General features: G+C 43.2%; 1 protein-coding gene across 2 annotated transcripts in view; it reads right to left on the reverse strand.

The window, feature by feature from the left end:
- Positions 1–26,960, reverse strand: part of PLXNC1 (plexin C1) — a 142,200-nt gene that overhangs the window by 105,504 nt on the left and 9,736 nt on the right. For both annotated transcript variants that reach the window (XM_054696129.1, XM_037513862.2), the window contains exons 2-4: positions 15,880–16,020; positions 3,902–4,033; positions 212–312 (exon numbers count right to left, since the gene is read on the reverse strand). In XM_054696129.1, coding sequence (XP_054552104.1) covers positions 212–312; positions 3,902–4,033; positions 15,880–16,020 — 374 coding nt within the window. The remainder of the gene's footprint in view (positions 1–211; positions 313–3,901; positions 4,034–15,879; positions 16,021–26,960) is intronic.

Genomic DNA, 26,960 nt, shown 5'->3' on the forward strand with positions numbered 1-26,960 from the left:
GGGACTTAGCAGCTCTGATGCGGCTGGGAACGTCTCTGAAAATTAATTAGGGTTACACAGTGATATCTCATCAGGGAGGAGACTGGTTCCCCTGGGGTCACTGGACCGGATGGTTTTAAGTGGGGCAACAAGTGTTCCGCCACATGACACCTTTTTTTAATTGTTATTTTTTTGGAGACTGTGAGTTGGTGAGAACGAATTCAGGAAATACCTTTGCCGCTTGTGGCACCAGCCGCAGTGAGGGTCTGCCGCTGTGAGGCACTCCGAGCAGGATTTATGTTTACTGCAGTTGGCAACAGGAATCCTCCTCACCTAGAAATAAAGACGACAGCAGTCAGAGTTGCAGCCACCCTGGAAAAAGCGACAATATCTAATCTGATGAAGGGCCACGAGCAGCACATTTGTCAACACAAACTCTGAGTGTCTGTAGTGACTTGGGCAGGCTTTGGAAAGTGCAGATTCTGAGACCTGGGTTGTTGACCAGAGGTTCTGGGGTCTGCCTAGAGATCTGTATTTTAAAGTCATCTCTTAGGGGAGTCCATTTGCACTGAGGGGCTAGTGATGATTCCCAAAGAAGGATGGAATCAGGCCCAGAGCCAGCCTGTGGTCAGTGGCTCTTTGGAAGTGAGTTCTCAGCCAGGATGGCCGACCTCAGGCTGGCACTGGAAGCGGATCTGAGGAGAGCCCTTCTCACCCCCTTCCAGGGGCAGCTCCATGACCTCAGCTCCTGGCTGCCTGCTCACATCCCCTCCACCGGACTTGAAGATAAAAGAAACAAGGGGGGGTTTCAAGTCACCCTCTGCCCCCTGAAGCCTCCTCTTCCAGTTGTCAGGAAACAGCAGCCCACAGAGTGGGCACCGTGCTGGGCAGAGCCAGGCATCCAGGCAGGCAGAGCTCCGAGGCAGGGGGTGGGAGGCAGGAAGGACCTGGGCATCATGTGGTGCATTTTCTGCAGGCAAAACCCCACGGCGGGTAGTGAGGAGACTTGAACTCATTAAGTCAAGAAGTTGCACAAGCCAGGAAGTATCAGTAACTTCTCAGAAAGTTTAGAGAAATGGAAAGAAAGTTCTAGGAGGGATTTGTGAGAAGAACTGAGGCTATCCTGAGGAACAGCCTTTGATTTCAGGACCCCATGGAGGACAATCTCGCCCTTCCGTTTCCTAGTCCTCAGTGCAGCTGACAGAAGTGGTGGGCAGACCACTGGCCTCAGGCAGAATTAACCAGAATGTGGGTTATCTCCTTGCAGCTCACAAAACACCTTTTTATTGCTAGAGGATTTTCATGAATATCACAATCTCTCAAACCCTGTTTTCTCATCTATGAAAGGCTGATAGTGCTGCTCTCTTCACGGGATTATTACCAACACTGTCTGGCACATACTAAATGTTCAATAAATGTGGGCTATTGCTATTATGTGAGAAAAGAGTTCCATGGTCCAACAAACATGTGAAAACTTACACTGAAAAAGCGAAATAGGTTTCCTTAGCTCAAGGCTACTGAGAGCCCTTGAATCTGTTAAACGCCGGGATACTCCTGCAGGGGTAGAGCGAGTAGCATCTGCTTCTCAGACTACTCTTGCTCTGCCACAGAATATTTAGTGGAGTATGAGTCTCTAGAACATTCTGTGAGAGCTACTATACAATGTACTTAAACACATACATAAGTATGCAGAAAGAGAGGACACTATTAAAGCTATATTGGATCTGCTTCTGTAACTTAATAACACATTACAGCCATTCTCCCACTGCAGGGCATGTATTTCCATTGAGTTATTTTTTTTTAAAAAGATTTATTTATTTATTTATACAAGCACTGGGTACAGTCAGAAGCGTGGGAGGGTGAGAGAATTCACCAGAGCCAGAGTGGGGAACAGAACAGGCAGACTGACGAAATATACTGCTGAGGGGAGCAGCGGGCGGCAGGAGAGGTCTGCGCGCCATGTGGGACCCTCCTCCAGTGGCCGGGGAGCAGCCGGGGATCGAACCGGCGCTTTGCAGAGGCTGTGGGCAGCTTCGCAACCCAACAGCTCAACCACTGTGCCACCGGGGAGGCCCCATAGAGTTAGTTTTAATGGCCACATATTCTATGGATGTACCAGGGTGTACTAGTTTGGCTGCTACTATTTCCTTCGGTTTTGTCTCTCCAGGGATGGTACCGATGTCTTGCATATAGGATCGCAAGCAATAAACCTACGTGAAGAATGTCAGAATAACCAACTTTAATGCCCAGTGGAAAACTCTTCCCAGGACTCCTGACTTCGAATGCCTAAGGACTAGAACTATTTACCTTCCAGAAAATGAGGAATGGTGGTTCTCAATCTAGAGTCTTGTATTCTAGGGAGGGTAGTAATGAGGATTTATGAGCTATTTGCAATAGTTCAAGAAACTGAATGGAAAAACATGCACAGATTAAGCAAGATTTTAAGCTTCTTTGCTTTGGGTTGGAATTTTATCAGCTCTGTGTGGTAGCACAGTCTGTCCTCTGACTGGCAGTTTTGAGATGTCCTTGATAAATACAGCCTGAGAATGGGAATTGTTACTTAATATACGCAGTTTATTGAGAGGACACAAATTTTTCAAATATGGGAACACTCTGGAGAAGAAACATAATAAAATGTGTTGGAATGGTGAAGTCAAGAAGATTCTATATAATGAACTGGTTTACAAAGGTATGAGGTCCAGATGTGGCCATCTCAACGTGCTCTTTTGATAGAACTGACTTTCCAACAAGCAAAAGGGTAACATGACCATGACCTTTTTAGGAACACCGGAAACTAAAAAGCACTTGCATGCCCAACCCGTGACTCTAACCACAGTTGTAGATTGATGCCGTGTTATTCTCCTTAGAATGATTGAGAAGAAAAGAGTGGAAAGTGGGGAAGGCAGGGCATCTGTTACAGCCATTATATAATTATGTACATCTCAAAGATCATCTTTGTATTTTGCAGGTTCAACAATCACGGGTCAAAACCACTGTGCCAGGACGGCCTGTTTGGTTTTCACAAATTGGGATTCTGATCTCATGTACCAGATCTGACAAAGTGTCAGCCTGCTAATATATATATATATATAATATATATTAATAATATAATATATAAATATTATATTAATATAGTAATATAGTAATCTATAATGCATTAATATATGCTAATAATATACACTTTTAGTATATATATATACTTAAGCAAGTTATTTAACCTCTTCCAAGTCTCAGGGTAATTTTATCTCATTAAATTATTAACATATTTCATTAAGATTGCTTATGATATGTCCGTATACACTGTGCATCTAGAAAGACCATACTTAGAATAGTAACTAGAACATAACAGGGGCTCGACAAGAATTATTTGCTATCACCCCTCCCCTTGGTGAAAATACTTTGCAAAATGAAGCAAATATAAAAGGATAACTTTTTAATTTCAGCAGGAGAAAGCAAGAAGAAAAACTGAAACAGCCTGATAAGTTGAGAGAGGGGGTGAGTACCATAATTTTTTTTTGGTTCATGAATGTGGATGAGACTGTGGTCTGATATTAACCTCCAATTCCAAAGGCAGTCCCAGCAGGTGTATTCACAAATGCATCTAACTGCCCAGTGCCCACATAATAGATGTGTAAATTCAGTTACCATGCTGATTATGTACCTATTTGCAAGCACAACCTCCTCTGAAAAATGTGGCATTATGAATACAGCCAATAATAAAATTCTCTAAATAGGTGATATTTTTTGCTTACTTAGTGACAGTAAGGTTTTTAATTCCATGCCTGTGAGCCACTGCAAGTCTTCTCAAAGCCTGCAGCAGTGCTTAAACTTAGTAGTTTGAAGTAATAGCTCTGCCACTAGATAATGACATCAATGAATTTTTATTCATCAGTCAGAAGCAATAACTAGTATTTCTACTTACCTCTTTCCCAGCTGTTAGGTAGATGTAGGTATTATTGGGGCAAGGAACAAGTTTGTAGAAAACAGGTGTTTCTTCTTTAATTTCATAGATAACCTCTGGACAATTTGCAGTCAAATTCTCATCAAGAATAACCTATTTATTTTCAAAAGAAGAAATACGATGTATATTAAATACTTTGAATAGCAAGGGAGCAAAACTTGTAGCTTAATTCTAAAACCACATCTTTTCTTACTCTACACTACACATAGTGGATAAGATACCATGTTTCTTAATCATCCTCTCATGGCTTAGTCTTCAATAAGACTGGTATTAATACACTATTTCTGCTTTTGTAGGGAACAAAGTCATAGACACATAGACACACACAGTGCCTCTTCAATACTAGGACAGAATCTTCAAATGTCCAAGCTTGTGATCCACATTAGTACTTTATCAAGAGTGACCTTAAAACTAAAGGAGCAGGCTCAACCAATGTTTACATGGGTTATTCTGGTTTTCCTACATGAGTCTATGTAGTCATGCATTTTAAGGTAACCAGGACAACCCAGGCCTAAACAAGCAGATGTGTTTGTATATAAAATAAAAGCAAATGTGGCTTTGAAATTGTACATACCCGAGTTTTACTTGTGTTCATCAATAAACATCTGCTGAATGTCCACCGTGTTTAAAAAACGGCAGGTGAACAAAATGGGGGGTGGGGTGGAGCAGAATCTTGCCCTCGTGGAAGGGAACATTTGTGTGTGTGTTGGGGAGTGGTGGCGGACAATAAAAAGTCCTAAAATACATTAGAAGGTGATACTAGTCAAAACAAAGTAGGGGAAGAAGATGGAGATGCAGGCTCAGAGGTGGTCTCGCTGGAAGGTTAACATTTATTTCAGGACTTGGTGGAGCTGATGGAGTGAGTCATTTAGATGCTCTCAGATGAGAGCCCGGTGCAGAGGTCCTAAAATAAGAGGCAGCCAGGATGGCTTGAGCACAGTGAATGAGGTTGAAAGGGGTGGACCGAGAGGGGATGGAGAGGGTAACACAGGTTCTTGGAGGCGTGGGTAAAGATTTCGCCTCTGACTCTAGGTGACAGGGGAAGCTATCACTGGGCTTTCAGCAAATGGGTGACACAGGTGTGTGTGGTTTTAAGCATGGGTGTGAAGGCTAGTCAGGAGACTACTGACACAACCCTGGGGAAACAGAATGATAGCTTGAGCTCACATTTGCATCTTGTCTCTACTCTTTAAGTTGCTGTGTTACTGTGAACTAGTAACTTACTTAACCCCCTGGGCCTCAATTTTCTCCCTCTCTAACCTGGGGCTAACAGCCTGTTCCTTATATACCATTGCTGTAAGGATCAAATGAGAATTATAAAGGATGCTGAGCACATAATCAATGCTTACTAGTTAATAATCCATTATCAGGGTGGGTAGAGATAATAATCCATCATCAGGGTGGGTAGAGATAATAATCCATTATCCTTTTGGGTAGAGACCACATGTTAATCATCTTTGCACCTGGCCCTTCGTCCAATCAAATACTTTCAAATACTTTGAAAGTGAAGGTGTTCAATCTTTTGTCATTTCAATCACATCCATATATAAAATCCAGATTCATATTTCTACCACTGTGGATATTAATAACATTGGGGACATGATCCAAAAAGCAAAAAAATGGCACCTGGGATTCTTTTCAGTCAATCTGCATTCAGGTATCAACACTGTGCCTGTACCTATACTACCCTGATGGCAGTTAGCTATTTGCTATTTAACCAAAGACTCCCTGTCAATTTGCCATGTGTTAACCTGGGCCCGAGTCTGGCTTTATCCTGTTATGGTGACTGCCTTCATCTGCACTGAGTCAAACCCAGGTGGATTTAGAGCAACTGGTAGCTCCCACAGAGCCTACTCATTAAATTCAGTAGTGAGCATCTCTGTAAAAGTCAGTCTCACTAATTAAATTTATTAAGTGTAACTTTTTGAAAAGGGAACAGAAGCATGTAAGTCCTAAGGGAAGTGGGAAAGGTCTGTGCCTCAAGTCATTTAAAAATGACTATAGCTGCACCATTGAGCATGGTAGCTACTGGCCATACATAGCTACCTAAATTTAAGTTAAAAAGTCAGTTCCTCAGTTACCCTAGCCACATTTCAAGTGATCTAGTCACAGAGAGGTAGTGGTGGCCACATTGAGAGAATACATACAAAACATGTCCGTCACAGAACGTCACAGAAAGTTCTGGTGGACAACAGCAAAGTATGAGCAAAGGGAGACATCAGGCAGGCACCGGCTGAATGTGGACTTGCCAGGACCTTGTCTTCCCACTGCTAATTCATATTCTTTATTAATTGGCTTAGATGCACACAGTTGATCCAGATCTAAAAAGTAATTGTATAGAGGAAGAGAGATAGGAAGACAGTTTAGAAAAGAAATAAAGAGTGATAGGAAAATTCCCCAGTGAGACTCATGAGTAGAAAAGCTGTTATCCAGGTCTCTCTTGAGGAATTCATCACATCAAAGGCATCCCTTGGCACAACCACCTCATAGACTTGCCAATAAAGCTGATCCCCAATCCAATCAAGGCCATCGTGCTAACTTCCATTTAGGATTGGGAAGCAGAGGGAACAGTGGAACAAATGAAATTGTACCCTAAGAAAGCGAACAGCTAAAGCTACAATGTGTGACATCCTACAGGACAGCAGCCTTCTCTTCCTCGGTAAGTCAATGTCCACATATAAGGAGGCACCACTCTGGATTAAGACAGAACCGCCACATGTGATTTCAGGACCTTGTTTAGAAACCCAGTTGAGCAAGAATAATTTTAAAAAGATATTCTTCAGCCATTCAGGAAAATTTAATTATATGGACTCAAAATAAGATCATTCTAACGAATTACTGGTAATTTTGTTAATTATGATAATAGCATCATGGCTATGATTATTTAAGAACATGATCATAGTTTTTAAGAAATATATGATGAAACATATATTTGACTGTCTAAGATTTGCTTTGAAAGAAAAAAGTTAATATAAGCATAATTGATAAAACACCACTCATCCATTTTAAGCACAGCATTGTACAGCAGTTTTTAGTGGGGCTTATTTTATTTTGTTTACTCTTCGACCATGGTTGATGCAGATGTGCAGGAGCTAGAAATAATCTAGTTTGGGGCAACACTGACTTACTTCCCTGATACCTTGGAGCTACAGCACCAATATTCTCTCTCAAACTCAGAGTTAGGGAAGGAATGCCTTTCTTGCACTTAAAAAAAATAAGCAAATCAAAGTACACTATGTGCCAGGGTCTGTCCACCAATTTCCTAAATAAACCACATGGAGTGGTCGAGCCTAAAACTTGTCCTGGTAACTACATACACTGTTCAATCTGGCATGTTTACTGATGGTGGAAATGAGACTTCTTGGAGGGTAATTTGGAATTATCTATCAGAAGTATAAAGCACATATCCTGGGACCCTGAAGTCCTTTGTATATATGTGAAATAATACACATACATGGACAACATGGATATTTGTTACAGCATCATGTGGTATAAACAAAAGACTGAAAGAACCTGAATGTCCCAGAGTAGGGAACTGGTGAAATAAATAGTGCAAACAATATGACCCAGTTATTCCACTCCTAGGTATCTACCCAAAGAACATAAAAACACTAATTTGAAAGGAAACCTGCACCCCTATATTTACTACAGCACTATTTCCAACAGCTAAGCTATGGAAATAAACTAAATGCCCCCAAAACAGAGGAAGGGACCGAGAAGATGTGGCATGTAAACACAATGGAATACTACACAGTAGTAAAAAAAAAAAAAAGATAGACTCATGCCATTTGTGGCAACATGGATGAAGCTGGAATACTGATGCTATGCAAAATAAGTAAAAGGAGAAATATAAAAATCAAATGGTTTCGCTTACATGTGAAATACAGAGAAACAAACAAAGACAAATCTTGAAAGCTGAGTGGAGATGGTAGGTATCCAAGAGGGGAGGAGAGAGGTGAAGATAGGGTTGGAGGAAGGGAAGTAGGGAAAGCAAAAAGGAAAATGGGAATGGACTATGGGTGTTTTGGTGGTGGGAGAACTACAGAGAGCACAACTGAGGGGAGAAATCATATACAGTCCAAGATTAACAATGATGTTTAAAAAAAAAGTACTACATTTAAAAATTAAAAACAAGGACAAAATAATCCAAAAATACCCTCACCAAAAAAATAAATAATACAAACAATGGAATACTATTTAGTCATAAAGATAACTAGAAAAACCCTTATGTATGGAAATTCATTTGGAACTACACAAAACCCCATTAGTGAAAGTTCTCCTGAGTCAAAGTGGGGAGAAGGGAGGTATTACACTTCCAGACTTCAAACAATACTACAAAGCCATTATAATAAAAACAGCATGGTATTGGAACAGAAAGAGACACAGATCTGTGTGGTGATGGTTAATGCGTGAAATGGTGGTGAGAGACTACAATGATGTAAGAAAAAATTTAAATTAGTTAATAAAAATTTTTTTTCTTTTATTTTTTATAAAGATTCATTTTTATTTATTTATACAAGCACTGGGCACAGTCAGAAGCGTGGGAGGGTGAGAGAATTCACCAGAGCCAGAGCGGAGAGCAGAGCAGGCAGAAGGACCGAAGTACACTGCTGAGGGGAGCAGCGGGCGGCAGGAGAGGTCTGCGCGCCATGTGGGACCCTCCTCTGGTGGCCGGGGAGCAGCCGGGGATCAAACCGGTGCTGCAGAGGCCGCGGGCAGTTTCGCAACCCAGCGCTCAACCACTGCACCACCGGGGAGGCCCTAGTTAATAAAAAATTTTAAAGACTTTTATGTTGTTTAACATGTAATGTTAAATATGTTCACATATATGTATATTTTATATTACATGTTTATATACTCATACCCTATAAATGGTTAATATATGTTCAATAAAGGAGGGAGACTATTTTCCCCCTTTTGCTTGCAAACACATATATATCTGGAAGGATACCCAGGGAAACTGGTATCACTAGTTGGCCAGAGGTCAGGAACATGTGAATTTTACTGTAGTGTCTCTAGATGGGAGTTTTGAACAAAGCCAATGTAACATCTTAAAAAAGAGATACAGACAATTTAAATGTACAAAGTATTGGAGGTTGAGTCACATTGTTTTTCTTTTTGCTAAGATTAATTGGAGAATGGTCATGACAGAACAGAAGGAACTTTTCATTTTCATCACAAGGAACCCAAAAGTGCTGACACAGAGGAATTGGGGCCTCTGCTTCCGTGGCCTCTCAGGTGGCCACAAAGAGAGACTGCTCTCTTTCTCTTCCGGATTTCTATTAATTTCACCTCCTCCACCCCTTCGCATCCCCACAGCCCAGTCCAGGCGTACCCTGGGACACTGGAACTTCTAACTACAAAATCCTTGTCAATATCCCCCCGGAGAAGCCAGCCAGCAAGACGGGAGCAAGGGGAATGTTCCTTCCTTGGCTCAGTTTAGCTGGGCAGCCTCGGAAAAGAACACAATCATTGAAGCGATGCAGGAAGTAACAGTGAGTCACAGAAACCCAAAATGGGTTGAATTTTACATAAGAGAAACCTCATCCAATTCACACACACTCTCTGAGCCCGATGTGGATTTTTAATCTATCACTTCCAGGATACGCCCTTGATATAGAGTTGTAATCTGAAGTCGACCTGAGCCTCTGCCGCAGATACTCTTAATACACTTTCCTCCTTTGAGTGCCAAACGCTGCCTCCTCTGAGCCTCTTTCTCTGGTCACCTCACCATGGCACCCAGTTGTCTCCCTATCACTCTGTTTTCTTCATACTTGTCATGACCTGAAATCCATCATCAATGAATCCATTTACTTGCTTTCTGCCTTTCTTCTTCCCTTCATGAGAGCAGGGGTGTCCTATCTTGTTCACTTTTGTAGCCTCAGCACCCAGAACATATAAAGGGTGCCCAATACGTATTTATTAAATGAAAAAAATCCTCTATTAATAGTCAAGCTTTTCTAAGGCTCTCAGGTTTTCCCAGCTGAAGCCTGCATAGAAAACAAATTTTCCCTGATGGAGAATTTCGGTTCAAATCAACATATTGTTTCTGTTGACATCTTCCTGAAGCCTCATGGTAGGCTATTAACTAGCCTCGGGATTTCGTCGCTTTCAAACAAACCTCCCAACTGCAGTCCTGAAATGGATGGTGTGTGAGACTCCACACCACACAGTTGCGTTACAAGTTCAACACCACCCACGGGAGAGATAGCATGGTGACGAAAATGAGGGGGAGAGAAATTAAACAAAAGACTATCTCTTTTTTTCTTTACTATTACCACAAGATGGAAAAAGACATAAGTGTTCAAAAAGTTGAAATATTTTACAACCAATTTCTTATTGCCTCACTCTGTGGGGCTAACCAGTTGAAAGGCAAACCAGTCAACCTCATTGATTTTTTTTTTCCCCAGAGAAATGCTCTCAAGACTTAACACACATGTGTGTGCGCGCGCGCACACACACACACACACACAGAGTAATTATCCAATAGCATTTAATGTGCTTCAGTAGTTAGGAGTAATAACAATGAAATATAAAGATTAAGGCAAATTCCTCTGATTTCCAATCTATGTGTTTTAATGTGAGTGGTGAGAGGACAGCCACCGAACCACAAGTTTAGAGTTGGGGATTACATGGACTAGCTCTAAACTGGGGAGTCCCTGCAAACTCACAAACTGGAATGCATGGGATGGAGGAGTAATGCATTTGAAATAGCTTCATGGCACATTCTAAACAGCCCACCATGGAGCTCATTTTCAAGTTTTGACACTTCCTTTTTTCTTTTCACTTTTTGGTCCATTACCTCAGCTCAGCCAAAGCCCACCACCCTCACTTCCGGTTCCAGATCCTGTCCTGAGTTCCCCATGGCATCCATTTCCTTATTTGAACATTCTATGGGAGGATACACAGAGCTTGGCCCGATCAGATATTTTATTTTAATTTAATTTTTTTTTTCTGGGGGACCCTCGCCGGTGGCCGGGGAATGAACCAGCAATGTAGAGGCTGTGGGCAGCCTCACAGCCCAGCGCTCAACCGCTGCGCCACCAGGGGAGGCCCAATCAGATATTTTATTATCTTCTTTCTCTCCTACTTCACTAGAAAACCAAGATAGAAGCCACAGGGGCTACAAAACATGTCTTCCGTTTTCGATCCAAAAAGAATTTTGTGGAACTGGGTTGAGTTTCACTCCTAGTTTGGATACATGAAATGCATGAGTGGAAGTGGGATTCTGAAGGCTGCCTAGGTAGCCACTCCTGACTCCAGGGTATGAGCAATGCTGCTCTGTTGGCTTTGGGGAAAGGCTTTGGGGAAAGGCTTCCTAGGTCCTGAATCCTCCGTCAGTCCCAGGGATGCTAGAGAAAACCAAGACCAGCCTCCTTCTGTTGGAGCTGTTCAAGAATCAACTTGAACTTGGATATGGATTTCCTACCTTTGCTCTTAAAGAGCCCACTGAGGGAAAGCTGGGGCCCCAAAGGTGTGCAGAGACTCCCCGAGATGCTTGCAGCCCCAAGAGGAGAGGGCACTGCCCTCTGTGAATACAGAAATCTGCACTCAGCGGGGCTACCAGGGGCCATCCCCAAGTAGAAACAAACTAAAACCACTGAAGCCACAGCCCCTTCTAATAAAACCTCAAATACCTGCATCTTGGTATTAACCAGGTACTGCAATATTAGAAAGAAAATAAAAACTAGTTGCACAAACGCCACAGATGCCATTTGAATTGTCAGTACAGTTGGGCTGGAGGGCAGACCGCTTCCTTTCAAATCACTTTGAGCAAGTGGGCTGACCTCTCCGAGCTTTCGACTTTTTCGTTTGTAAAGCTGGGATGGTAATGGTACTGACTCATGAGGAGTAAACAAAGTTAACCCATGCAGACGCCAGTTCTAATGCCTGGCACAGAGTTAAGAGCTCTGAAACGTTAGCTATTACTATTCCTCACCTGCAGCCTTCTAATCTTTTATGCTTCCAAGAAAGGTTAATGGGCATGAATAAAGTTACAACTTTCATATTTCATGCATATTCCATTATTACTTACTTTACCACCTGGAAAAGCTCAAAATATTCCATATATTCTGCCCTTGATATAAGGACAATGTTCCATATGAGATGATAAAGCCAGCTGAAAGGAATCCCAACCACAATAGATTGTGCCACAATCTGGAGGAAGATTCGGCAAGTGTTTATAGTAAGTCGGCAGGATCCTGGCTGTGTGACATGTATAATGTGAATTCCCAAAAGCTGAGTTCAGTGTGCCCATACTTTTTCAGCAGACCTCAGTGGAGACGCTGACAAATGAAAAATTATAGCATACAATCATTTACAGAAAGGAAGTGAAATGAGGAAATAACCGGGGCGGGGTGGGGGGCATGGGGAGATAGGACATGACATGTATGGCTCTTAGAACCACACTCAAAAAATAAGGGGGCATGTCAGATACTCGCAAGGAGGAACCCTTTCAGTTCTAAATTCCTTCAATTCTAAAACCTTATTGACTCAGGAACAAAGGTAGGAGGTAGAGGTGGTAAAGGTATTAGCATATTGTAGCCTTTAGTTTTTCCTTTTACCATCAGTAACATCTTACCTTTGGAGGTACTGCTGGGTTACCTGGAAGAAGTGCATGTCTTTAAAGACACTTTAAAAGTGATTCAATATCTTGGCTTAAGCTCAAAATAATGTTTCCATATAATAGAACATGATGCAGCTATTTAAAAAATACTGTTTACAAAGGACTTGCCAGAACATTTTAATATAAGCATTTTCCTTCATTAACTGAAGAAAAAAAAAGATGCAAACTTGGATAGAGTCTAACCTCAACTATGTAAAGAAAAAAACCCAAAAAACAAACAAGGATCTAAAATGCTGACAGCAGAAGCCTCCACGTGACAAAACAAGGGATGGTTTTTCTTTGCTTTTCTCCATCCTTCACTTTGTAACTTTCTCCATGAGCACATATTACTTTCACAATAGGAAAAAAATAGTTCAATGTTCACAATTGTACCATATTAAAACTCCATGAGGTTTTCAGAGATTTAAGTCATCACAGGGAGTTGGGGGTTAGGGGCGAGAGTATTTTGCTAGTAAAAAATCAGCAATCAGCCCCTACCAGGTCTCATCCAGCCTGGGACACACTACAGTGCCTGGCATCAATCGAAATGCCATCAAGTCTCCATCCCTGGGAGACTGAGGAGCCAGTCTCTTTTCTCTTCCTTGCTTGGGTTTTGTTTCCCCGCTGCTCATTAGTTACCTCCACCGTGCGGTTTAAGAAGCCAAGCTTGTGTCTATCAATGCTCATCTTTTCTAACAGTTCTCGTGATAAGTCTGGCAAGGGAGAAGCTTACTTTTTGAAACAAAGGGGCTTGGTGGTTATTTGTGGTTTCCAAGTCATCTGCACAATCCCAGGTCTTCAGGACACTGAGTTGATTTCAGGGGATGCATCCAAGAATCTGCACCCAGGATAGATGAGGGAGTCTTGGGGAATTACCAGGTTATCCTATGGTGCCTGGCAGGGCCAGATCAGCTCAAAGTCATCCCTCAAAACCAGGATGACTCTCCCTGAGGGAGAGAACCTGCCTGAGGGAAGCTGAGGAGGAGGTTTAAGTCCCAAATGTTCTCACACCACTGAGGTAATCCTTCAAGTTAGATGGTTCTGGCTTCTCAAGCTGGGAATCTTCCCTCAGCCTTAAGAACCCTGGTCACCCCAGGAACTCTGGTCTCCCTACCATGGGTCCCTATCAACCTGCTTCCCCACCCATACCCCACATCAGAAAACCCTCAGGGAGCGGCTGACCTTCCAGGGCCAGAGGCCACAGAACCAAGACAGCATGAGGGACAAGAACACAGTTTCATTCAGAAGTTGCTCGTTGTTGAAATCCCTGCTCTGCCTCTGTGTGACCTCGGCAAATTATCCAGCTCTACAAGGCTTCTTTCCTCATGCGCAAATGGGAATAGTGTACCTACATCACTGGGTGGTGGGAGGGACACAGCACGAAACCATGTAGAATGAAGGGCATGTAGGAAGCGCTGTATAAATCTCAGCAGACAAACAAAATGTCATCCTGCCCCCTTATTGATGGGACCCTGAAAATGAGGCCACAGATGAAGATTTTTAAGGGTACCCCATACAGATGCTGAGAAATGCGAGGCTGAATTCAGTCACTCACCTCTTCCCAAGCAGCTTGAAGCTGCACCTCAGACCCACCTCTCTGGGGCCACAACAGCAGTAATAAGTGGCCAGCTGCACATGAACTGCTGGGGTGAACAAACAGGACAGGCGAAACCAGGCCATCCCATGGGGAACTATTTATAGCCAAGTGTTCCTTCACCTCCAATTTACCATGTAACAGTTTGGTTGGCTCAGCTTTGGGGAAACAGTGTTCTTGTCAAAACACTCATCAAAAATATCCTAAATCTGAAGAGATAATTGGTGAGGGTGCCCAGTAAGGACTGATGGAAACGTCTTCTGCCAGGTTAATAAGTCCAGTGGGCCTGACCAGGTTGACAGAGCTACAGCCACTGCCTCACACGAGGGCAACTTGCAGCGAATGAGTGATGGGTATTTACCTTTCCCCAGGAAATCGAGTGAACACAACAGGAAAGATGATCAATGTATACTTTAAAAGAATGTGTATACAAACAAACTCCCTCCCATATGTTACTGGGTTTCCTCCAAAGAAAACACATTAAATCAAATGCCTACCAGGCACACAGTACTACACCAGGCTGTGGGAATTCCTGGCCCCCTTCTCAAGAAGCTTAAAATCAAGTGGGGGAGGCAAAACAAACACCAATGAAAAGGTTAGGCGGTATCAAAGCAAAGCATTTGAAATGAGCCAAAGAATTATATAGATAATGAGTATTTCAGGAGGTAAGAAGAAAAACAACATCACTCCCAAGCTTAGGAGCCCTCCAAAGGAGGTGGAGTTTGAGCTGAGCCAAAGCAGAGATACATGGAATCCAGCAAAGCAGAGGGAAAAAAGCAAGCAAGCACGCATGCTAGGAAGGGGTGTACTGTGAGCAAAGGTGTGGGGACACAACTATACATGTGGACATGTGGAACAGTAAGCAGCAGGGTAGGCTAGAGTGGGAGGGAGAACCAGGCACCATCAGAAGAGAAACTGTCTTTCAGGGAGTCTAGTACAATCACATTCCACAAATGAGGAACTGGAGGCTCAGGCTACCGGGACAGAAAAAGTACAGTTCCTAATCAGGAATGTAGGTGGAGGTCACAGGAGGTACTCACTAAATTCTTGCTGATGCAATTGATAAGATAACCACTGTATCATTGTAGCAAGCCACTAGAAAACTCTGATTTTTATTTTCTCCTCCTCCCCACCAGCCCTCCAAGTGAATAGAAAGAAATCTCAAATTGACTAGGGTGTATCCATACAATGGGGAAAAAAATAGTCCTCGAGGATAAAAGTCAAGGAGAATCGCAAAGGATTTCAGATTGCTAACCTCTCTGTGGTGTGTGTGGGTACAAAGGGCAGAAAACAAACCCCCTCTGTGGGTGGCAAGTGGGCTGGAAGGAAGGAACACCTGTTTTTTCATCTTTTCAAGGCCTGTAATCTCTCATCTCTTTGAAGTTGTGAGAAATCAGGTGCTTTTGTACATTTCCATTGTAAAGGAGATAGAGCTGAAAGGTTAAATGTCTTAGGAAGGTGAGTCAGGGATGGGGTAGACCCCATGTACCTCAGCCTGGCAGCATATGAGTAAGGAGGGGAAAATAACTTGGCAGGCTCTTGGGAAACAAGGTGGCTGGTGCTTCATTATAAGCTAGGGGAGGTTATTACATATAGATTCCAGAAATTTCTCTAAAGTCATTTCAGGGTATCTTTGAGGAGTGGTATGATCTTGTGTGTAATCAGAAACAGAAAAAAAAAAGAAAGGCACAAAATGGATCACTATTAAAGTCAGCACTGAGGAAAGCACAGGGAACCAACCTTAAGTAACTGTCCACCTCCAGTCCCCAGGAACAAAACGGTCTTGTTCATGACCACGGTGCCGTAAACAGACGTCAGGTCGGAGTGGATCACAGTAGATGATGCGATTGGTTTGACTTTTTCAGGTCGAGCCCCATTTTCCTAAACAAGTACACAAATGCACATTTTTAAAAAAAGATAATTTTTAACTTTAATTCTCTTAACATGTCACTCATGCCCACTCCTCTTGCCCCAAACGCATTTCCTTATAGAAGATCCCCAGAAGCAACCTTTGTCCCTTTTATCTGCAAAATCACCACATTTGCCCAACTCATGGAAAGCCATCTGTTTACTATGTATTAACGTGTATTGATTGCCAGCAGTGAGCAAGCCATCCACTTAACACTCCCCCAGCTGATATATGAGAGTTCTACTTCATTGCCAAGAAAGAGCCCACTGCTGAATTGGGAGGGAGACAATCTTAGAGTTGGCTCTTTGCAAGATCCTGCTGCAAAGTATTTTAGCTAGGAATTGGCTTGCGTGAGGTTAAACAAGCCATCTCCCAAGATGGGAGACAGACCGTCCTATTGGGTATGAGGGCAGAGAGGCGGGATTATGGATGTCCAAGAAGGGGGCCGGCGATGTAAAAGCCCAAAGACAGGGTAATCCGCCCAGAGGGCTGGAGGGGATGATCCAGACCTGGACAGGAGGCGAGACATAGCCATAGGGCTAAAGAGGAAGCAAGCACGAGAGCCAGACCTGGTGCTGAAGGAAAAGCGTAACTCCCAACTCAAAGGCGTTTAAATGGTCTGAGGCTTTCAGGACACATAATCACATGCTCGCTCCTGATCATTAAATAAAGCCCCTCTTTCAAACCAGAGCAGACAGAGTGTCCACCAAAATGTCCTTTTCTTTCTTGTTTAAAGGCATGAAGTGCTTCATGCAGCTTCCTGCCTTCAACGACAGGAAGCTGAGTTTGTTACACAAATCTCTGGCAGATAGGGAGCTAGAAAGAGCGGTTGCCGTCTGCAGCTACTGAACACAGTGTGATAGCATACTTCATCTGCCAGCGCTCAGTTCCCAACTGCACGAAGGTTTTCAAAGGCACATTTAAGTCTGAGCCCAATGAGAGCGCGGGCAAACTTCAGAGGGCATCACTGCAACTCCTCAAATCCCCGTCCTGTTTGGGGAAGAGGCGGCTGGTGAGGGGGAGGCTAAGACTTATTAACTTCATTATATTATTGCCTAATGCCGACAGTGTTTATGTCTTTCAATTTGTCTTATTAAATATTCATTATTTTTAAACCCACCAAGTTTCATTAACATCTAAACTAAATGGATTCGTGGGCTAAATTGATTTCTGAAGCCTTCAAAGGGCCGTCTATATGTCTTTGCGAGGAAAAGATTAGTTAGCAAGGATTTCTCTCACACCATGATCACTTTTCAAGAAAAAGATGTCACAACCTAAGAGAAAGTGACTTATTTGCAGAAGATATTCCAGAGTGAATTAAGTTGAAGATTTTTCCAAAGGCTATTACAATTCTTTTTTCCTGTTAAAAGATACTTTTTCTGCTCTTCTGCACTGTTGGTGGGAGTGCAGACTGGTCCAACCACTATGGAGAGCTGTGTGGAGATTTCTGGACCTACTAAACATAGAGCTTCCATATGATCCAGCAATTCCACTCCTAGGTATTTACCCAAAGGACACAGAAACATCAGTTCCAAAGAGCACCTGCACCCCTATGTTTATAGCAGCACTGTTTACAATAGCTAAGCTTTGGAAACAGCCCAAATGCCCAAAAATAGATGACTGGATCAAGAAGATGTGGTACATATACACCATGGAATATTACTCAGCATTCAAAAAAGATAAACACATGCAATTTGCAGCAACATGGATGGCGCTGGAAGGGATCATGCTCAGCGAAATAAGCCAGAAAGAAAAAGAAAAATACCGGATGGTCTCACTCATAGCAGGAATCTAGAAACTTAAATAAGGGACCAGGAAAATGAATAACTATAAGAAAGTGAAAATCAAAATCAACAAAAAACTATGAACCAGAGACACTTTTTGGGGGGTGGGGGGTGGGAGGGGAGGGATTGGGGTCAGAATGGGGGGGTTGAAATTGTATGGGGAATATAAAAATAAAATTTATTATTATATTAAAAAAAGATACTTTTTCTGAAGTTAGGGAGATGAGAAACTCCTGTTAAAATTGAAGTTAAAAAAAAATCTGTGGGTCTAAGAATCAGAACAATAGATCACTGTTTAGATAAGGGTACCTCATGACTGTGAGCAGAAAAAGAAAAATCAACTGACCTTTAGATTTAAAAAAAAAAAATAAAAGTCACCAAACCACACCACACATCTTCCTTTAAAATAAAACCAGAATTGTTCAACTTAAGATCAGCCAAGCAGTCTTACTACTTTTATTAAATTTGAGCATCTCAGCGAGGTTAAGTCAGAGAACTGGGTGTCATCTCTGTCTGGCCATGGAACGTTCTAGTACTGCTGTCTTTGACTGGAGGATTAATTCTCCCTCATCCCAGGACACAAAGAATAATTCCACGGATTGTTGACTATCCATCAAAAAGGACCAAGTACTCTCAAGTCTGGTATACAGCACGTGCTTACTAATGGTAGTTATTCTTATTGGCTGAGAATCAGGACATCACAGATAGACTTTGCTGGGGTTGGAAAAGAGAGAGATTCTGTTTGCAAAAGACTGGATCCAAAATAACATAGATGGCTTAAAAGCTGAAAGGGAACAAAAGAAGACTACTTCCAAATATGCCTCACCCTTTCAAGTGTCCTTCCTCGACTTCTGACCACTTCGATAAGTGTAATTTTCCAAGTGAAGTCTTGGATTAACAGCATAGGTAAGATGCTCAGTCATTAAATCAACGTTCCCAAACATAAGAGCTGGTGGCATAGAACAAACTGCCTGGGACTATGGATCAGGGAGCTTCAAGTTGCATTCAAGCTTGGTTCTCACCCACTGGGTGAACGGGCTATTTATTTGCCCTATTGGGGATCTGGCTTTCTCAGCTATCCATGAAGTTAATGATGTCTGATTGGTAGGGTGGTTATGAAAATGTTAATATGTTGGTAAGAGTTGGTATTATCGTCATCAGTAACATGTACTTACTGTGTGATACTGGGAGTATTTTATCATCTTATATAATACGGGTAGTACAGTGAGCCAGACCTTCTGGTTTTGAATCCTTGCTTTGTCACTTTCCAGCTAAGTAAGTTTGTGCTCACTATTTAACCTCTCTGTAACTCAGTTCCCTCCTCTACACAGTGGAAGTGATGAGAGCAGCACTGGAGCCATAGACTTGTTATGAGTTAGTACACAAGCCTCAGGAAAGCATGGAACGGTGCCTGGCATATAGTAACATGTAATCCATATTTGCTATCATTACCTTATTTAAAAGCACAAACAGTGGCTGATACACACATGGCAGTTAGTCCTACCTCCTTTGCCACAGATCCCTGATTTTGCTGAGGCAGCAATAAATCCAAGCCTAGGCAAACCACGATTGGCCCAAGCCACATCGTAATCCCACCCTCCATTGCCAGATACTTGCTTTTCTACTCCTTAAAGCCAAGGGTGGCCATGTCATACAGATCTGGCCAATGACACGCAAGAAGTCCACTAGAGGGCTTTCTGGGAATGCTTCCTCCTTGATACGAGGATTTCCTTGGAAATCAATTGTGTGAGGCCATTACATGCAGAGAGCTGGCAGCCATTTTCCTTGCATGAGATTGAAGATGGAAGATGAAATCAACAGGCTAAGATTGGTGCAAGGAAATGAGGAAACACCTTAGGTTCTTGAGGATACCACTGAACGCCAACTTCAACCTTTAAATGTTTAAATTAACAATAGATCTCACCTCTGTTGATTCAGATTTCTGTTACTTGTAATCAAAAACAAATCAGTGTGTCAGGACATGGCACAGACTCTGGCTGTTCCTTGGCTCTGAGGAACAGAAGCTGATGAGCGCTTGTTCCTCTCACCCTGGAGGACCCTAGCCAGAGTCAGGATTTTGTAGCCAATTATGGCGGTGAGCCTGGAAGAAAATGGGAAAGAGTGGGTTTGGGCCTCACATAAACTCCAAGGGCTGCTCTGGCTGAATGGAAATGGATTCTTTTGTGCTGGAAACACACATAAATGGACAGGTCCCTGTGAATGGAAAAAAAGAGCCCTCTGAATGGCTTTCTTCAGCTCATTTCAGCAAATGAAAACAAAAGAAAGACAGGCTCCAGAGAAAGCGCCTCACAAAAGTGAAGTAAATACCTAGGGAGCCGTGCAGAAAAAGGGGGGAAATAGTGCAGTTGGCCCCCTGGGTCCAGAGATTATTCTCACTCTTTTTTGGGGTCTATTTTCTGTCTTGCCCTTCTCTCCCCTTAGGGCATAATCGCTAATGTTGCTCTCAGCCTATTCTGTCTACTTTATTATGTGTAATTTATTTCTGAATCCCAGCTTCTGCTTGTTCGTCTGTGTGTAACAAGGTTAATGCCTTGTAATGATGCTTTTGCCAGTTCTGCCTTTCATGACAAAATCCAATCTTGATTTAGCTCTAAACCTTGTCTCCCCTTTGGGCTTTCTTGGTTCCCCCTCAGACTTGTCATCCTGCTTCTCCTGCCTGCCATGTCTAACCATAACGTCACGCCTACACTTCAGCCCGCTCTCAGAGGGAAAGTTTTTTCAGTTTGAGGAAAAAAGCTACCTTGTCTCAAAAGATGTTTGGGCTCAAAATAAGAGAGCCTTGGGCCTGACATACCAAAGTGGAAGCAAGTCTTCTGAGAAGGGGTGAGTGGGGGTGTGCACGCCTGTGCCTGCATGTGGCTGTGTGTGAGTATGCGTGGGACAACAGTCCTGGGCCTCAGGAGGGAAACAGCTTGACCTCAAAGTAGGTCCTTCATACTATCTTTCACAGACAACAAATACCTGCTACACAATTCCAGGGGGGGTGCCAGTCATATATTCTAGGGTGTGAATAGTACCCTGTGGGGTCTCCTCTGGTGGCACAGCGGTTGAGCGCTGGGTTGTGAAGCTGCCCGCAGCCTCTGCAGCGCTGGTTTGATCCCCGGCCACCGGCAAGGGTCCTACATGGCGCACAGACCTCTCCTGCCATGCCCGCTGCTCCCCTCAGCAGTGTACTTTGTCAGTCTGCCTGTTCTGTTCCCTGCTCTGGTGAATTCTCTCACTCTCCCACGCTTCTGACTATACCCAGTGCTGGTATAAATAAATAAATCTTTAAAAAAATAAAAATTAAAAAAAAGCAGTACCCTGTCGAGCTCAGAAACTCTCAACAACCCCTCTGTGTAAAGGCTGGGCCTACCATAAAGGTCACCCTGTTGATCGCAGTGACACTACAGCTGTTATGGCAACAGCTGGGTGAACTGTGTGCAAAAGTGGGACCACAGTATGGGCACCCTGCAAGAGTCCAGTCTTTTACCCTCAATATACTAAAAGCACTCCCTTATTTTGGCTTTACCTCATGGAAAATTCAAACCAGGTGCCTATCAACTTCTTCCTCATTGATGAAACACCTCATGAGCATGAGCTTCTTTAACATTCACTTACTTTGAAGCAGTTTCTTGATCATTTCCTATCACCCACCCATGGACTACTAGTAGTTATGGGCTCTATGCCCAAGTGCTGGCCTTTCCTTTCCAGGCTGCTTGATTGTGCAGACGTCCATGAACTTCAGTGATGGCATCTCTAAAGTGGACACAATCACACCCAAGCCTGGCCTATTAGTGCTGCTGTGAGGCCCAGATAAAATCCCATGTGTGGAAAATAATTAAAGGACTAGCTTTATCAAGAGTGATGGAAAGAACAATATTCACTCACATTAGGGATTCTATTAGCCATTAAGGCTTCTGCAACTTTTCTTTACTCTTCTGGAGTAGGCAGCATTGATTGGGTTCTGGCTAAATTTATGGTCTCTCTATAATTATCTGAAGGAAGAATTTACGTGAGGGACTCAAATGATCAAAGGGAAAAGTTCAAAGTGTAAGGATGAATGGAGAAAACATTGAGGGACACAGCCAGGCAGCCTGTACAGCAAGCAGGGGTTGGGCTGTGTGCAGCCGTGACCTAGGGAAATGTACAGAGTGGTGAAGTTTGTATTTCACATAATTCCACCTGCTCTTCCATCTTCTCCCTCCAAGAGCCCTAGTGTCCTCCAGCTGTATCTGTTGCTAAAGTAACGCTCTCCAAGATTTGTCCTTCCTGGTATGTATGCACCCCTCTGTTCATTGCAGCACGATCTACAATAGCCAAACTATGGAAACAACCCAAGTGCCAATGACAGAGCAGTGGATTAAGTAGATGTGGGTGTGTGTGTGTGTGTGTGTATGGAATACTACTCAGCTACAAAAAAGATGTGGTCTTGCCATTTGCAGCAACTTGGATAGAACTGGATGGGATTATGCTTAGTGAAATAAGTCAGAGGCAGACAAATACCTGAATGTTTCAGTCATAGTGGAATATAGAGAAACAAAACAATGACCAAAACTAAACTAAAAACAAAGCCTGGAAATATGGCTGCAGAACTGAGGACAGGGGCCCAGTGGTATATGGTAGAGGGATACAGGTGCTCTGGTGGCAGGTGTGGTGTGGAAAAGTACACTGAGGAGGTCTGACCCTTCTCTCCTGAATCACATACAGTGCTGTGAACCAATGTTAACTCAATAATAAAAGATTATTTTCTTCTTCCTGCTTTATATCCCTTCCTCCATCTAAATCTCCACCCCCACTCTATGACTAATTTCAATTATGAAATTACTTACGAAACGACAACCTGACTCAAATAATTCACAAAAAGGGCTGAATGGCTGATAATATGAAAAATGCATTTTCCTAAATTCTTGGAGTTGAAAGAGACTCACCCCACCATTGTTTTCCACAAGGAAGGTACTGGCATTCCGGGTGGGATATTTCTTCATTATGGGGGCTGTCCTGGGTGTGGCAGGGCTTTTAGTATTCCTGACTCCTGTGCACAAAATGCTAGTACCCTCATGTCATTCTTACTACTCTACAAGTTCCTTCCCCACCCCCTCATTTTATTTTTATTTTTTTGAGATTTATTGGTTTATACAAGCACTGGGGTACAGGCCAGAGGCGCGGGAGGGTGAGAGAATTCACCAGAGACAGAGCAGGGAGCAGAACAGGCAGAAGGACCGAAATACACTGCTGAGGGGAGCAGCGGGCGCCACAGGAGAGGTCTGTCACACCATGGCCATGTGGGATTCTCGCCAGCCAGGATCGAACCCGCGCTGCAGAGGCTGTGGACAGCTTCACAGTGCTGTGCTCAACCCACTGTGCCACCGGGTAGGTCCACCCCCTCATTTTAAAAATACGCTTTAAATTATGGTATCTCCCCTTTTGAGAACCACTGCAATCTATCACCAGGTTTCAGAGTTGCTGGAAAATGGTTAATTAGACATTTCTTCCCTCCAACCCTGTTCTCACATAGTCACCTTCATCATGGCGAACAGCATCACCAATCACCCTCAACTCCTCTCTTCCCATCCCTCTCTACACCTGCATGAAAATCTCAGCTGAATTTCTCAACAATTTCAAGTCTATCTTCTGTCCACACACTATCATCTCACTCCTCATCTATGGCAAGTCTTCTGTTCTTTCCCTTTCAACCCACAATCTATTCTCCGCCTGGTAGTCAATGAACCTGTAAGACATAAAAGACGTCTTGTTACTCCCCTGCCTAAAATCCTTCAATGGTTTCTGCCAAAAATCCCACAAAATCAAATACCAATTTCTCAGCGCCTATCTGAGCTGGTCCTTGCCAATCCTTCACCCTGCGTGGTTCCCACGGTGGCGTGCTTTTACGTTCTGTAACAAGTTACCATCTTTCTGACTCAGGGTCTCTGCGAATGTTCTTGTCCCAGCTCCCCACTTTCTACTCTCTCGAAACCTTTCAGGTTTCAAGTTCATTGTTATCTCCTCATGGCTACCTCACTATACATCTTCTCATCCCTATCAGGGCTGTTATTCTGAATCATAGCACTTCACTTGTTTCCTTCAAAATATCTAATTACTTCAACAATTTTATTTATTGTCTGTCTCACAGTAGGACTCCAAGCTCTACGATAGTTTATCTTACGCTATACCTTGAATGCAGCACACCTCAGCCTCTGACATACTGGTTGTCTAGAAACATTTAATGAATGGATGAAAAAAAATACATGGATCAATGTCTGAATTCTTTCAGTCAATACCATACAAGGCAATCCTGGAACACTGTTAAGCAGATCTAATAATTGTAGAGTTCTGCAACTGAGCCAAAATTTGCCACTTGTAAACACTGGGCCTTGGTTTTTGCTTTGGGAAGCAATATTAACCTACTCCCATCCTTCTTACTACCTTGTATCTTGGCCTTCTCTAAATTTCACAGCCTCAGTTCACTGACAGCTTGTAAGAGACACTTTCTGGGTCTCTTGCCTCTCAGTCCGTAGACGCTACACAGATGCCGTGTATTTAAGAAAAGTGAACACAGAGCTGTAGGTGTTCTCTAAACAAAGCAAAGACTAATAGGATTGTTCTTTGCCATGATTAAAATAGCATACTTTATGAACATGCACTTGCAGCATTGGATTAACACTTTAAAATAAAAACCACATAATGGTAGTATGGGAGAGAAGAAAGAACAAGAGATGTAGCCAAACATGGGTTCAAGTTCTATCACTAATGAGCCATGAGCCATTCATTCAACCTCTTGGAGGCTTCTCCATCTACCCATCTACATCCACACTGGCCATGCACTCTTAGCTAAGTAACGGATCTAGAAACTACAGATGGGAATAAATCCCCTATTGTTAAAAGAAACTAATTAAATGAGTCTCGAAAGAAAGTGCTACACTTTGCATTGCATGTCATTGGTCTCTGCAACATACTTGGTAACTGACATAGTTGGAGTAGGAGTGCGCTGACATCCACAGTTCACAGAATTCAGAGAATCCATGAAATTGGATGAGAAAAAATCTTTAGTCAATTCAAACTGAAGTTTAGCATTTCCTTCCATTATGAATGCAGGCCACAGTGGCATTAACTGAACCTGTGACTTTATCACCCAAAGAAATCAGATATTTTCATATCATTTATAGTTGTGCAGATACTTCAAAATATCATTTATGCTCATCTCTACTTTGAAATTACAGTACTTTCTGCTGCTAGATCTTGTGATTTAATATTTTTAAGATATATTACTATAACTCAAATTGAAAAAAAAAAACAATTTTGTTATATCTTTCTATCAACATAGATGGTTTCATTTTGCAGTTCTTTGTTTTTATTTTATGCATTTAAAAACCATTATTCTGAGAAGGCACCTACAGGCTCCACCGCACACGGGCTCCATGGGATGAGGCACTCCTGGCAGGGGCAGAGGTAGTGCTGTGCACAGGAAGCTGATACTCAAGACACCCACCACTGCTGGCTTACTGGGTTCCCAACCCCCTCCTGGTGCCTCAGGAAATTAAGGATTAGACCCTGGAATCTAATTTTTTAGATTGGTCCCTGGTGTGTTAGAAGAGCTAGTGTGTTGGATAACCTGTTTCTCAAGTGGATTCTCCCAACACCAGGTTGGGGTATGTGGTGGAACCACCAAGAATCTGGCCTCCCTGGTAAGGGGTCACAGGGAAACCCCCTTATCTCATGGCTACCTTGCTGTCATTCCTATAAACACAGCTCTGGGGACCCTCTTGGAGGCTCTCATCTGTTGGTGTATAATCACTGCCTTCTCCATGAGCTGGAGAGCAGCTTTCCAGCTCAGGATGAACATGTACTGAGACCCCACTCAAGATCACCTTGTTGCAGTCTGGGGAAGAAATGTTATATGGCACAAAGGAAACTTAGACACCAGGGCTAACAAGAAGCGGGTTTAATGCACCGGTGCTGACTCAGCGGATTCTCGTCCCTAGGCTGAGACCCGTCTCTAGGAAGTCAGGGGGCCATAAATACATTGAGTTTCTGCAAGGTTCCGGGTGGGTTTGCATTGGCAGCTGTACATGGTCAGATATGATGTGGCTACATACCAAGAGGTAGGGATATAGCTGCATACCAAGGAGTTAAGGGTCAGCAGTCATGGGACCCCACCTCGGCCTATTCTACCTCATGGCGATACATGGTCTAACATGAAGCAAGATTCATACCAGGAACTAAGTTGCATACCAGGAACTGAGCAAAAGGTTGTTACTAAGTTCCTCAGGCTGCTTATCTCAGGTCACCACGCTTCACAAACACAAGACAGACTGGCCACTTCCCTCAAAGCTCTTTCAGCCCAAGTGTTAGTGGGAAAAGGATGTCCTAAAGCTAATTCCATGCAGGCTTTGTAGACTCCACCCCCACTCCAGACCAAAGCCATCAGGACATTGGGAAAGACAAATCCCATCACCACCAAAGGGAAGGTGGCTGGAACCTGAGGGTGGGGTTAAGCAGCCAGGTTTGGTATAAAACCAGACATGTGGGCTTTTGGGGCGGGGGGGGGTGCCCCTTTTTGGCTCTCCGCCAGCTCGCAGCGCTCAGCCAGCTCTTGGAGTGCCATTGGGTTTCCAGGTCAGCGGAACGGGTAGGACACATTAAAGACTTTATTTCCCTGTTTTCTCCCTGAGTTGTATATTTCCTCATTTCCCTTTCCCTTGTAAATAAATCTTTTATTAACCTTTTGTGTGTGCCTATAGTGGATTATTAATAAGTCCCTTCTAAGTACGCGGGTGAGGACCCACAGCCAGGCAACCTGTTTTATATCGGGGCTGCTCTGTAACACAAGCAGTGCGGTGCTGAGCCCAACACCGAGCCTGGCATATGGCAGGCACTCCAGAGGGGCTTCCAGAGCGCAGCCCTAATTCCTAACTTCATTGCCAACTGCCTGCTCAGTGGTTCTTCCCTAGTGTCCCGAAGGCATCTAAAATAACAAAAATGAAATTCGTCCTCTAGCTGGTCACTAACATCTCTCAATTCTACATCTTAAAAAAGCGATTTCGTTTAGTCTTTCCTCCCTCACTGCCACCAGATCAAGTCTTCAGCAGTCCTCCATTGACTGACTGATTGCAATCAACAGAATCCAT

Source organism: Talpa occidentalis, unplaced genomic scaffold, assembly GCF_014898055.3.
Source record: "Talpa occidentalis isolate TD23 unplaced genomic scaffold, MPIMG_talOcc4v2.1 talOcc4.16, whole genome shotgun sequence".
Lineage (NCBI taxonomy): Eukaryota > Metazoa > Chordata > Mammalia > Eulipotyphla > Talpidae > Talpa > Talpa occidentalis.